This window comes from Pteronotus mesoamericanus, unplaced genomic scaffold (assembly GCF_021234165.1).
Source record: "Pteronotus mesoamericanus isolate MK-2021 breed Mesoamerican mustached bat unplaced genomic scaffold, CSHL_Meso_final contig_90, whole genome shotgun sequence".
NCBI classification, from domain to species: Eukaryota; Metazoa; Chordata; class Mammalia; order Chiroptera; family Mormoopidae; genus Pteronotus; species Pteronotus mesoamericanus.
Window position 1 is genome coordinate 22,527,203 of NW_026555277.1, and position 14,421 is coordinate 22,541,623.

At 41.5% G+C, this 14,421-nt stretch overlaps 1 protein-coding gene across 1 annotated transcript in view; it reads right to left on the minus strand.

Moving 5' to 3' along the window:
• SGO2 (shugoshin 2) overlaps positions 1 to 10,202 on the minus strand; it is a 28,446-nt gene extending 18,244 nt beyond the window's left edge. The window contains exons 1-2 of the mRNA XM_054586213.1: positions 10,146 to 10,202; positions 1,077 to 1,211 (exon numbers count right to left, since the gene is read on the minus strand). Of these exons, the coding sequence (XP_054442188.1) occupies positions 1,077 to 1,209 (133 nt within the window). The 5' untranslated portion in view covers positions 1,210 to 1,211; positions 10,146 to 10,202. The remainder of the gene's footprint in view (positions 1 to 1,076; positions 1,212 to 10,145) is intronic.
• Between the last annotated feature and the right edge of the window lie 4,219 nt (positions 10,203 to 14,421).

Sequence of the window (14,421 nt, forward strand, 5' to 3'; positions counted from 1 at the left end):
ACACTTAGAACATATTTTTATTTTCATAATTTTGATTCACATGCCACTGAATAAAAATATAGTGTATATGAAAATGTTTATAAATGTAATAATAACATTTTTAAAATACTCAGGGAAAGTTTGGGCAGCTAAAAAACAGGGTCCTAGAAAAGTATTTTATCTCTGGCACAGAGAAAGTAGTTTCAGACAGCCACCTCCCTCTGACATAGCAAGTGGAAATAGGCTAAAACCAGTTTAGGACTTCATAAGCTAAAGGATAATAACTGTTTCCTGCTGCAATCCTCAAACTCAGTATATGCCTTCATAACAGCGGGTGCGCAGGGGTCCTACTAAAGACAATGGGAAATAGCCACTGTTGGGGGCGGTCTAATATTTACCACATGGCCCTAGAGACCTGGGTAGGAGCAACATTCTGATTTAAAGATACTCAGAAGATTGGCTCTTTCACCAGGCACAGTTACCCTTCGCAGGTGCTTTATCAGCAGGAAACCTTTCCTGCTCCTGCTAAGATGGGCGTGAACCATTGAAATAATTTTCAAAAGCAATGAAAATTTATCTTTGGGAGTTTTTCCCAATTCTTTTCTTTGTTTTTTCCCCCCCCTTCTTACATCTTAAGTACAGAATCCATGAAACGCTATCTCTAAAGTGCTCAATGCCCTCATAATGAGTCTTGGCTATGTAAAATCACACACTGCAGCGCCCTACCTGGCCAACTACCTCTAGATTACCCATCATCCAACTGCTACGGCCTGACAGAACAATCTACCATTTATTTAGCTCTTTCCCAGAAATGTCACACTGGTATTGTCCTTGCAGTGCAGGAGGTAGCTGCCTAAACTGTGCCAGGCTCACCGCTGAAAATTCAGCTGTCACCACTGAGCGTAAATCATCACACCCACTCAACTAATAGGAGCTGAAGGAAACAGGAAGGACTGACAGGGGGAAAAAAGTATCAGTTAACAAAAATAGTCATTTTAGTAGTTTTTTATACCTGATAAAATAAAGTAGTAAGACTCTTATCAATTCTCCAAGGAAAAGTAAAAATGTGAGTATATTTTAAAACCAATGGCACTTACTTATTATTTTTGTTTTGATTTTGGAGGCAAGAGAAACATTCAACTTAGCAGTCTTTGACATTCTTTTGTCTTTCACATGTTTCTTAATTCCTGAGGTAAAAAGTGATCCAGTTTCTGTCACTGGGTTCTCCATCACTGAAGAAAAAAAAGAAGAGAAAAGGAAGGTAGGAAGGACAAAAAGAAGGAGGGAAGGAAGGCAATTATAGGATTGATTAATAAAAGAAAAGAAGTATAACTGGTAAATACATTCCGAAAAGTAACAATCATGACAAATGATATAATTTGTCTGTACACAAGTATTTATAAAACCCTTTGTATAGAATCTGAAAGTATGAATGTAATCAAAAGTGGTTTAAAGTAGAGACTTCCAGCCAAGATGGAGGCATAGGTAGATATATTTTGTCTTCTTGTACAACCAAAATTAGGACGACAACCAATTTAAAAACAAAACCAAACCAGAACTGCCAGAAAATCAAATTGTATGGAAGTTCGACAACCAAGGAGTTAAAGAAGAAACATTCATCCAGACTGGCAGGAGGGACGGAGATGGGCAGCCAGGAGGGAGGGGACTCACGGCAAGGTGGCCGCTGGAGGACTGGGCCGGCAAGACAGCACTTGGCGGTCCCACATTTGCATGCAGATTAACGAGTAGGAACAACTGGGGAGGAAGACCAGGCAACCCAGGGTTCCAGCGCAGGAAACTAAGGCCTCAAAACCTCTGGCTGTAAAAGCATGTTGGGGTTGTGGTGACAGGAGACTCCCAGCCTCACAGGACTGTTCCTTGTAGAGACCCACAGGGTCCTAGAATGTACCCAAACCCACCCACTGGGGAATCAGCATCAGAAGGGCTCAATTTGCTTGTGGGTTGCAGGGGAAGTGACTGAAAGCTGCCAAGAGACAAGCAGGCTGCACTGTTCCCTCTCTGACCCCTTCCTGACATACAGTGCCTCAACACAGTGACGTGGGTTGCCCTGCTCTTGTGAATACCTGGGGCTCCGCCCCTTCCAACGTGACAGGGGCACTGAGACAAAGAGATATGGCCCAAATGAAAGAACAGATCAAAACTTCAAAAAAAGAACTCAGTGACAAAGAGAGAGCCAACCTATCAGATGCACAGTTCAAAACACTGGTCAGGAATGTCACAGAAATGGTTGAGTATGGTGGCAAAATAGAGTAAAAAGTGAAGGCTATGCAAAGTGAAATAAAGAAAAATACACAAGGAACCAAAAGTGAAGGGAAGGAAACTGGGACTCAAAGCTATCATTTAGCAGCTTTATTCAGCTAAGCTATCATTTAGAATGGACGGGCAGATAAAGTGCTTCCCAGATAAGGTCAAGTTAAAGGAGTTCATCATCACCAAGCCCGTATTACATAAAATGTTAAAAAGGACTTATCTAAGGAAAAGAAGATCAAAACTATGAACATTAAAATGACAACAAACGCACAACTATCAACAAGTGAACTTAAAAACAAAAACAAACTAAGCAAAAAGCTAGAACAGGAACAGAGTCACAGAAATGGAGATCACATGGAGGGTTCTCAGCAGGGAGGGGAGAGGGGAGAATGGGAGAAAAGGTACAGGGAATAAGAAGCATAAACAGTAGGTACAAAATAGACAGGGGGAGGTTAAAAATAATAAAGGAAATGGAGAAGCCAAAGATCATATATGTACGACCCACAGACATGTACTTGCGGAGGGTGGGGGTGCTGGTGGGAGGGGGGTGCAGGGAGGAGGGGAATAAAGGGGAGAAAACAATAGGACAACTGTAATAGCACAATGAATAAAATATACTTTTAAAAAAGTGGTTTAAAGTAGACTCCAAAAAAAGGTGAATGACTTTTTTTTTCTTCCTTCATTTAAACCTGTATTATATCAACATGCCAGGATCGAGACTAGGCTGGGGACAGACAACAGGATATGGCTGTATAAGAATGCATAATTATGGAATGCATAATCCAATGTGGGTACAGGCACTTGTTGATACAATGTACGAAGAGTAACCTTAGAGGTATGAACAGAAGAGATATGCCTAATCATATTTTGGGGGTGGGGTTGGAGGAGTAGGTAGGAAATCTTAAACGTGTCTATTTGTCTATTAGAGTTATGATCTATTTGACTTTAAAGTCTAATAGTGGAAACAAAATGATATTCACATTATGACAAGAATAATGAATATAATACACAATGCATAGAAAGTGACTAACTCTGCCTGAACTGGAAAAAAAGGATCAGAAAAGATTTTACTTAGAAAATACAATTGATGTTGAGCAATGTACTTGGACAAGACCAACCTCCCAAGCCCCCTTCTCCTTCCCCAAGCTTCCTTGCCTCCATCTGCAGAAATCTAAAGGAAGCCCAGTCACCTGCACCTGCTAACCCCCAATACTCAGCCTCTCCATGACAACCTACCTATTAAGTCCACCATGTCATTCTAAATCTCATGTGGGAAAAAGGGTCTTTACAGATGTGATTGAGGATTTTATGATGGGGAGATTATCCTGGACTATCTAGGCAGGCCCAAATGCCCTCAGTGGTAGCCTTACAAGAAAGAGGCAGAGACTGGAGTGATGTGGCCAGAAGCCAAGGATTGCTGGCATCCACCAGAAGCTGAAAGAGGTGAGGAATGAATTCGTCTTTAGAGCCTCAGAGGAGTGCGGCCCTGCAGACACCTTGATTTTAGCTCAGTGATACTCAGTTTGGGTTTTTGACCTCCAGAACTGTGAGAAAATAAATTTTTGTTGTTTTAAACCACCCAGTTTGTGGTCATTTTTTACCAAAGTCACAGGAAATGAATATAATCTCCATATGTTACCCCTGCCCAGCTTATGAAGGCCTTTGAAACTCACAATTGGCCAAAACCTGTAGCTTCAATCTCCTCCCTGAGCATTCCGTTCATCTTCTTGAACCAGTCTCGCCCAGGAGGATATGGGTTCTGCAGTCCTGTCAGGCGGTGGCTATTTTTTATCCATAGCACTCCCTCTCTCTGGAAGGAGGCACCAAATTCATACTTGCAGGCCATTCATCCCCCCTTTTCCCTAAAGAATCTCCAGCCTTGAATGTAATGCCATTAGACTCTATAATCCCCTTACCCCTCAGTGCGATTGCCAACTGTCAACCCCTGGGTCACTCCTTTTAATAGCTGATCATTTCGTATCCTCACTCGCTATTACTCTCCGAGGGCACTGAAGCAACCTGTAGAGGACTCTCCCAAAACTCCAAATGCAATTACCTATCTATTGTCATCTGTATTCCTCCATTTGTCCTCTATCACATTATGATGGGTGAACTATCCGTCCTTCCATCTGAGGCCAGGCTTGCCTTACGTAGACAGGGGTCCCTACACTGGATCTGGTGCCTGCCTGCCTCCTCAAAGGCGTAACTCCAAGTCACTTCTCTACATCAATTTTTTCCTTCTCCACTGGATCATTCCCATCAACATACAGACATACTACTACTTCCCTCACCTTAAAAAACCCTTACTTGTTCCCACTTCGTCCTCAGATTACCATTCCATTTCTCTGCAGCCCTTTATTGCAAAAACTCCTTGAAAGAACCGTCTATACTTACAGTTTCCAATTCTCTTGCAAACCTGCTTCACTCAGGCTTGCATTCTAACTACCCCACCAAAACTGCTTTCGCCGAAGTTTCTAGTGACCTACACGCTGCTGTTTCTAACGCTCCATCCTCAATCCTCACCAAACTTGATGTATCAGCAGCATTTGACATGGTTAATTTCTTCTTCCTCCTCAAAAACTATCTTTCCTTGGCTTACAGGACACCAGATTCCTGGGTTTTTCCTCCCTAACTCGCTGCTCCTTTTCAGTCTCTTACAAATTCTTACAAGTTATAATACGTTCTCTCCTTGGATCACTTATCTTTATCTACGCTCACTCCTCTGGTGATTTCACAGCCATGGCTTGTATACCACCTGGCCAAGAACTCAAAAATTTATGTCCTCAGTTGGAGTCTCTTTCCTGAATTTCTCTGGAGTCACAGCGGTCTACTTACAATTCCACTTGGATAACTAAACCAAGCACAGCAAACTTAAACTGTTCAAACCTGCCTCACTCAGAGCTGTCCCATTTCAGTTAATGGCAACTCCATCCTTCCAGTTTCTCTGGCCAAATATCTCACATCCCAAGCTACCTTCCTAATACACTTAGAATCTGACCACTTCTGTGCCTCCAATGCTGCCAACCGAGAACAAGGCAGGAACATGTCTCACCGGAGTTACAGCTACAGCTTCTTACCCTCTTGCTGTCACTCCTGCCCTCACTGCATCTGAAGATCTAAACTCCCCAATGGTTCCCGTTTCTCTCAGAGTGAAAAAACAAAAAACGAAGTCCTTACAATGGTCTAGAAGTCCCTCTGCCATTTTCTCTTCTTCCTATTTCTCTAGTTTGAGCTCTCCTTCTCTCCCCTAGCCCATTCCTTTCGGGACACAGGGGCCACCAAGACCTCACTACTCCTAGCATATGTCACACACTCTTCAGCCTCAGGTCCTTTGTCCTGGTTATTCTCTACAGAGAGAACTCCTCCTCCAGATGCACAAATGGCTCATTCGCTTGCCTCCTTCAATTTTTTGTTCAAAAGTCACCTTCTCAGTGAGGCCATGCAAAACTGTAGCTCCTTCCCTCAGCATGTCAGAGAGCTCTTACACTTCTCTATTTTTTCCCATAGCATTTATTTTTCTAATTATATTTTATTGATTGTGCTATTATAGTTGTCCCAATTTTCCCCCTTTTGCCCGCCTCTGCTCAGCACCTCCCACTCTCTCAGGCCATCCCCACACCATTGTTCATGTCCATAGGTCCTGTGAGTAAGTTCTTTGGCTACCCCATTTCCTATACTCTACTTTACATCCCCATGGCTACTCTGTAACTATCTATTTGTGTTTCTTAATCCCCTCACCTCTTCATCCATTTTCCCACACCCACCTCCCATCTGACAACCAATCAGGACAACAAGAAGAAAAAAGAATCCAAAAAAAATGAGGACAGTGTAAGCAGCCTCTGGGACAACTTCAAGCATTCCAACACTCACCTCATAGAGGTGCCAGAAGGAGAAGAGAAAGAGCAAGAAATTGGAAATCTATCTGAAAAAGCGATGAAAGAAAACATCCCGATTTTGGTAAAGGAACTAGACATGCAAAGCCAGGAAGCACAGAGTCCCAAACAAGATGGATACAAAGAGACCCACGCCAAGACACATCATAATTAAAAGGCCAAAGATTAAAGATAAAGGGAGAATCTTAAAAGCAGGAAGAGAGAAGCAGTTAGTTACCTACAGGGGAGCTCCCATAAGACTGTGAGCTGATTTCTCAAAAGAAACTTTTCAGGCTAGAAGGGAGTGGCAAGATGCATTCAAAGTCATGAAAAGCAGGGACCAACAGCCAAGATTGCTCTATCTAGTAAAAATATCAGTTAGAATCGAAGGGCAAATAAAGAGCTTCCCAAATGAGAAAAAACTAAAGGAGTTCATCATCACCAAACCATTATTATATGAAATGTTAAAGGGACTTATTTAAGAAAAAAGGAAGATTAAAATTATACACAATAAAATGGCAATAAATACATACCTAACAAAAATTGAATCTAAAAAACAAACTAAGCAAACAAGAAGAACAGAGACAGGATTATGGATACAGAGAGCCTTTTGATGGTTCCCATAGCATTTAAATCACTATCTAATATACTATAGCGTTTACTTACTGCCTGTCTTCCCTAACTAGAGTTGAAGTCCCCCATTTTAAGTTCCATAAGGTCTGCCCTATTCACTGATATATTGCCCAAATCATAGAACAGTGCCTGGAAAATAATATAAACATGGTAAATATTTGTTGAATGAATAAGTCTTAAAAACAGACTTTGTCAGGTATCAAGATTACAAAGGATATTCCAGAAAAATGACTGGCATGTGTAAAGGCATGAAAATGAAACCTTTAAGAAAATACCAGTGATCTCTTGATTCTGGAATGTTACTATACTATTTGTTTCCCTTTACTGCAAAACTCCTTTAAAAAGTTGTCTTTAGTTTCGTTGTCTCCATCCCCTTCCATTCTCTTGACCCACTCCAATCAAGTTTTTGCTCTCACCACTACTATATGCAAAATGATCATTAAAATCACTTAATTGCTGTGCTGCTAAATCAAATACACTAGTCAATGTCCATTTCTCATTTTACTTGACGTATGTGCAAATATTTAATATCAAATTTTTCTCCCCTTGAAATACTTTCTACAGCTGGCTTCTAAAACACCACATTCTCCTGGGTTTTCTTTCTTATTAACCACTTCTTCTAAGTCTCTTCCGCTGCTTATTCTTCAGCTCTTGGAAACTCTTACTTTTGGAGCATCCCAGAGTTTAGTCCTTGAGTCTCATCTATTTTCTATCTACATACATTCCCTGGGGGGCTATTATCCAGGATCCTGGCTTCTGAACCTAAATGCTGATGATTTGCAAATTTATATCCCCAATCAACTTCAGACTTATTCATCCAATTGCCTACCCCTCATTTTCAACTTGGATGGTTAATATGCACCTTAAATTTAACATGTCCTAATACACCTCCCCCCGCCAAACCCACTCCACTGTGTCCTCTCCATCTCACTCAATGGCGACTCCAACCTTATCATTGCTCAGGTCAGACACCTCTTCTCTTATATCCCGTATCGACACTATCCTCAGCCATGCTGGCCTTACTTTCACAGCACAGCCACAGGAGCCGCTTACCCCTATTTCTACTGCTACCATTCTCTCTCATGTACACCGTTGCTACCACTACCTAAATGGTGTCCCTGCTTTCACCTTCTCCCCAACTTCTCAACCACACAACCAAAATGATCCTTTTTAAACTTAAGTAAAGTCATGTCACTCCTCTGTTAAAAAACCCTCCTGTGGCTCGGTCATGAGTAGACTCACAATCCTTACAATGGCCTATCAAGTACTACACAATTTGATTCTTTTCCCTTTCCCCAATTTTCTGTCAGCACCTCAATGGCCTCTTCACTACTGTTCCTTCTGCACAGTAAGCTCCAGCCACGCTGGCCACCTTGGCAAGTTCCCACTGCAGAACCTCTGCATTCCTTTTTTCCTTCATCTCACTCTTCTTTCAAGTAATCGCAGAATATGCTCACTTCAAGTTTTTGCTCAAAAGTCACTTTCTTCGTGAGCCTTCCCAGAGCAAAGTATTTGAAATTGCTGACCTGACCCCATTTCTTTTCTTGTTTTCTTTTTCACCATTGACTTAATGTCTAACATAAAATTACACAATTTTCTTATTTAATTTATTGCCTGTCTTCTCCTACTAAAATATAAGTTCCTTGAGGACATACTGTATTTTTCTGTGTATAATGTGCACTTTTGCCCAAATTTTTGAGGGGAAAATAAGGATGCGCATTATGCATGGGTAGTACTAATTCCCATGCATAATACGAATTACACATGGGAATTAGTACTAAAACACGGGTGTACATTATACAAAGGGGCACATTAAACACGACAAAAATAGGTAGATTTTTATTAAATTTGTTTGTTTCTGTACCCTCAGTGCCTAGAAGAGTGCCTGGCACATAGCAGCTCCAGAATATACATTTGCTGAAGAAATGGTTATAGATAAATAAATTTCTAATAGTAAACACTGCCCAATATTGGAATGACTCTCCTTTGAAAGTGTTGAGCAGATGTTGAGAAATATCAAGCAAATAATGGTAAGATTGTTTTAGAAGAAATTTCTCAAAGGGGAGGAAATTAAACCAGGAACCAACCTTAGTGAAGGCTCAAAAGAAACTTTAAGTAAAATCAAAGAAGATCACCATCCATTATAAATAGTAGAATATAGGCACACACAGGGACTCCACACAAATTGTTGCATTCGCACACCTGAAGGGGATCCTAACACAAATCTAGTCCATTTCCAAAAAATCCAGTCAGAAGGATCAAATCTCGTTTTACTAACTAGGAAACCACAGCTTAACAGTCCTCCCCTGTTCTTAGTTCTGGTTCTTAGAAACTGGTTCTTAGTTCCTTCGTTTAATAAACGGCACTATCACTCACCCACTCAAATGCTGACGGCCGAAATCAGAGAGCCTTCATTAACACTGCCCTGTCATCATCCACATGAATAACCTGACCAAGTACCACTTCAGGAGCCGAAGCCAGGCCCTCGGAGCGCCATTCCAGGGTGACTTACCACACACAGGGATTGAGGTTTTACAGATTGTGGTTGGACTGTGTTGGAGTCCCAGTTCCAACATTTCATAGCTACGGTATCTTAATACCTCCAAGTCTCAATGTCCAGATTTAGAAAATTATAGAAAATAAGGGCACCTCATTCTGAGGAATAAATGAACAAACGTATACAGTTCCTAATATTTGATCTGGCGCACAGACAACACTATTATCGTCTAATTATTATTACTCTGTAGCTCTTGTTTGGCCAGTATCTCAGCTATCTCTAAATCAGAAATATTCAGCTCCACAACCAATTTTCCTGAATTGGATCCCTCACCTATAAAAATCACCGTCCCTATTCCCTACACACATACTACCTGTATGAACATCAAAACCAGTTCCTGTTCTAGTTCTTCCCGGTCTTCCATCACTCCTTCGCCTTCAGCTAGTCTCCCTTCTAAACCAGCGCTTCAAAGGACAGGGCCCTTTCAAGAACTTGGGTGAAGCAGTCTCTAAGGTTGACTCAACAGATATTTATTGAGCGCTCACAACTGTCTAGATACTGTTCTACCATCAGGCAGCAGAGCAGTCACAGGGACAGAAATCCCTTCCTCCAGGGAGCTGACCTTCTAACCGGTGAATCGCCCCCTTCGTCCAGACGGACGTTCAAGTTTCAGAGACAAGGGCAGCGATTTAGATGCACCCACAAGGAGCCCGGCCCTACCGGCGCTGGGGCAGCGGTTCGGGAGGCCGTAAAGGCGCAGAGTGGGCGTGACCGCGCCGGCCTCGGCGGACCCAAAACTCGGGGGCGCAACGGCTGGAGGTTCGGCCCGGGAAAGGCACGGATCGTGCCGGACAGAGGGCAGCCATACCAAAAACCACAGATCAAGGACTTACCGCTTTTTCAGAGTGGGGGGGACCACCACCCAGCTCCCGGAGCTCCGCGCCCGGTGCCAAGGCTCTGGTTTAAATTCAGGAGCCGTTAGCGGCTGCCACGAAAGCCAATCAGGCCCCAAGAAGGCGGTGCAAATGGGAGCAGTTATCAGGAAGTGGGAGGTGGAAAGGGCGGGACCTCACGGTGGCCGGAGGGGGCCGTGTCTGGGAAGGCCCCGCGGACCCAGCCTGGGGGTAGGGGGCACCCCGCGGGTTGATCTTGGGTCCCTGAGCTGTCGTCTGATGCGCTGCTGAAAAAGGAAACGATCGTTTGACAAAACGACCTGTATCCACCAGATGTCTACAAGGCTTGACAGCTACCTAAAGTTAGTTGAAAAGTTTTTGTTGTTTTTGTCACAGCTGGGAGATTGCCCGCGCACACCCGAACCGTTTTTTCTGTCTTTGCCCTATGATGCCAGCACCGCTACTTTTCACTTAAAAGCTCTCACCATTTTTCTTTTAATTTTGTGAGGAAAAAGCGGCAATGAAGTTTGGTTGAAAATCATGGATCTTATCAATATTTAAGAGTTATTATTAACGGTCTGTTTTAGCTAAATATACAAGAATGGCGTTTTCCATTATACACAAACTACGTGTATATGTAATATATGATACATATGTGTAATATGTTATATGTGCAATGTCACGCATGTTATATATGTAGTTTCATTTGTAAAATGGAGGTTAATAACAGCATCCAATATATTTTTATGATGGTTGCAGTCAACAGATCCTTTTGTTCAAATACATTAATATTGCTTTCTTCCTGACTCATTTTGTAGCTACAATTTCAAAAGCAAAGCAAGTGGAAAAAGGGAGACAGGGCAGTCAGAGGTAGGAGAGTTGTTAAAAATTTTGTGTATGTGCGTGTAGTTTGTGTATATATACCAGAAGGTACCCCCCGCTCAAAACCGCGGAATTATCTTCTGGAGGGCAGGCCCCTTGTAGTACAGGCTTCCCCCACTGGGTGAGTGTTGCAGGAACCCCTCTGTATCAGTGCACCCAGCTGGTGTTGTGAGAGCCTACGTTCAGCTTCAGTGAATTCTTTTTTAAGACTCTTTCAACACATTAGCCCATTTCATGATGGGTGATTTTTGAGCGCACCTACCACATCGTGCTGAATGTTCAGCAGTTTTTGACCAAAAATGGCATGACTCCCATGTCCCACCCTCCCTATCCACCCAATCTCACCCCGAGTGACTTTTTTTTTTGTTTCCCCAGATGAAAAAAGTCCTCAAAGGGAAACATTTTGTACATGTGGAAGAAGCGAGACAAAAAACGGCAGAAGCACTATAAGGCATCAAAATCAATGAGCTCAAAAATTGTTTTGAACAGTGGAAAAAAGTCTCAATAGGTGTATTGCATAGAATTGAGAATACTTTGAAGGTGACTGAGGTTTAAACATGTAAATACAAGTGCACAATTTTTAATAAATACCATTTTGGTGGGGGTCCCCCCATATATATTTACTTTGTTTCAAGAGAATTAGCTTAGTTTCCTGTCATAAGCATTTTTTTATAATCTATACAAAGAATTTGGAAAAACTATGCAGAGAATAAAATTTCCTCTCTGTATGCCATTAGACTAAAAATGAAAGTATCTTCTTAAGCCCTGGCTGGTGTGGCTTAGTGGATTGAATGCCTCCCTCAGAAACAAAAGGTTGGCGGTTAGATTCCTCATCAGGCCTCATGCCTGGGTTGCAGTAGGTCCCCAGTAGGGGGCATGTGAGAGGCAATCATGCATAGATGTTTCTTCTTTCTCCCTTCCCCTCTCTCTAAAAATAAATAAATGAAAATTTAAAAAAATAGCTCACTAAATCTAGGTTTTAACAATTGATTACACAACTTTTCACAAAGATGGTGCTGAAAGTGATAAAGGAAGCCCCTGCCCCTCCCAAAGCCAAAGCCAAGTAAAGGTCTTGAAGGCAAAGAAAGCAGTGATGAAAGGCTTCCAGAATCACAAAAAAAGAAGATGCACGCATCACCCACCTTCTCACAGAGGAAGACACCTCGGTTCAAAAGAGTGCCCCCAGGAGAAACAAGCTTGACTGCTATGGCATCAGGTCCCACCTGACTATGGAGGCAGCCATGAAGAAGGCAGAAGACATCAATACACTTGTGTTCATCGTAGATGTCAAGGCCAACAAAATACCAGATCAAACAGGCTGTGAAGAAGCTCTGTGACACTGAAATGGCCAAGATCAACACCCTGATCAGGTCTGATGGAGAGAAGAAAGCATATGTTGTATTGGCTCCCAACTAGGGTGTTTTGGATATTGCCAACAAAATTGGGGTCATGTAAGCTGAGTCTAGCTGGCAAATTCTAACGATAAAAATCTTATGCCATAAAAAAGTAAATGATTATACAGTGATGCAGTCAATTTCATATGGTCAGTATTTTGTTCATTTGGGGACTTTTGAGAATCACAGCTTTCCATTTTACTTTTGAGATTCCAGAAAAATAAAGCAAAACATGGTTCAGAGTTAGACCTTTCGGTCTAATGTATTTCAAGATCAGTCTCCAAAGAGATCTGGCTATGTGAATCTTGTGTAAGTAGAAAAATATTTATTTTGGGCCAGCTGCTAAGATTACAGCATATAGTACAGTAAAAACTTCAATAATAGTTGTTTTGAATGTGATATTCTGGTTATAGAAATTTCTGGTTATCTAGGGGTTAACTAGCTCTATCTCTTGTTTGCCCAGCCTGACACATTAAATGCTCAGTATATATTATGTTTTTTTAAATGAACCATGTCAGGGCTCTGCCATTTAGTGGTTATTTAAATTAGCCAGGTCACTTAATCTCTGAGCTTCTGTTTCCTCACTTGTAAAATGGAGGTTAATATCACATCCAATATATTTTTATAATGGTTCTAATCAACAGACTCTTTTGTTCAAATACATTAATATTACTTTCTTCTTGACTCATTTTGTAGCCACAACTTCAAAAGCAAAACAAATAGAAAAAGAGAGACAGGGAAGGCACAGGTAGGAGAGGTGTTAAAAATTTTATCAAGACATGAATACCAACATCTCTTTTTTTTTTTTTTAAGTGCTGAGTATCTTAGAGCAGTTGAGAGAATTTAATGAGCTGAGGAATTTTTTAAATTATAAAATCTCTTGAAAATGGAAATTCTTATCATACAACACCATAGACTTAAAAAATATAATAAACTGGGCTGAATTTAACCTGATCTCAGGTTGCTTTCAGGTCATTTGCCTCTTGGTAAAATGGATAGAGGCAGGAGCCCTGGACTAGGAGTGTGAGGATGTGGTTAGTTATATCTTGAACACATTATCTATATTTTTTGTTGTTGTACGTTTCTTATCCATAATAAAACAGTTAAATTAAATGAGCTCACAGTTCTGTTGTAGAACCTCCTGCAGAAGATACTGATTTTGTTTTTCTCCCTTCATTTTCTTTTATTCTTATACTCATTAGTTGCCTATTCCTCTACCTAAAGATAGATTCCAATCAATTAAAATTCGATTATCCTGGCCCACATTCCCCATGCAAATAAAGGGGTAGAAGGAAAGAAAGGAGAGGAAGGCTAACTGCCAAACAAGACAACAGCAAAAATCTTTAACATCTCAGCATTAGTAAAACAAAAATCATCCAAGAAAAATCATCCCTAAATACGAGCCAAATAGAAGACACACACTACAAATCAATACACTAATAAAACAATGTAGAAATAGTGTGCTTACTAAACCATCTAATCTGATCACCTGTATTGGTCTGGCAGGTTAATTTGCACCAAGTAACCCAGGCTGATAGAAGCAAAAAAGGACAATGGATCATTTAAAGCATTTTTAGAGAGGATAGAGATAGGGCTTGAAAACAAGCAGGTACAAGGAGACCTTGGCAACGTACAAGGACCAAGCTCTACAGTCATGCTACCAGTATAGCCTATATATAGAGCAAGAGCAAGAGCAGGGCAGACCTTTAGACACCTTTTGGAATCCAATATGGAGTCACTATCAGCCATGACATTTATGTCAAGTTGCAACATGTCCAAGGCTGAGGGAAGGGGTGTAAGGGGAACGCCGGTGGAAGGGGCCCTAAAGAGCCCAAACTGCAAATTTGGACGCTCAGAGAAGAGAACTCCATTGGATACTGATGTAAGTGGGACCACTGACTGTTGTGGGCTATAAGAACTTAGAGCTCAGACCATGATTTCCAGCTTGGCTGTATCACAGGTCGTACTCAGAGCCCAACAGGAATTTCACCCCATCGGAT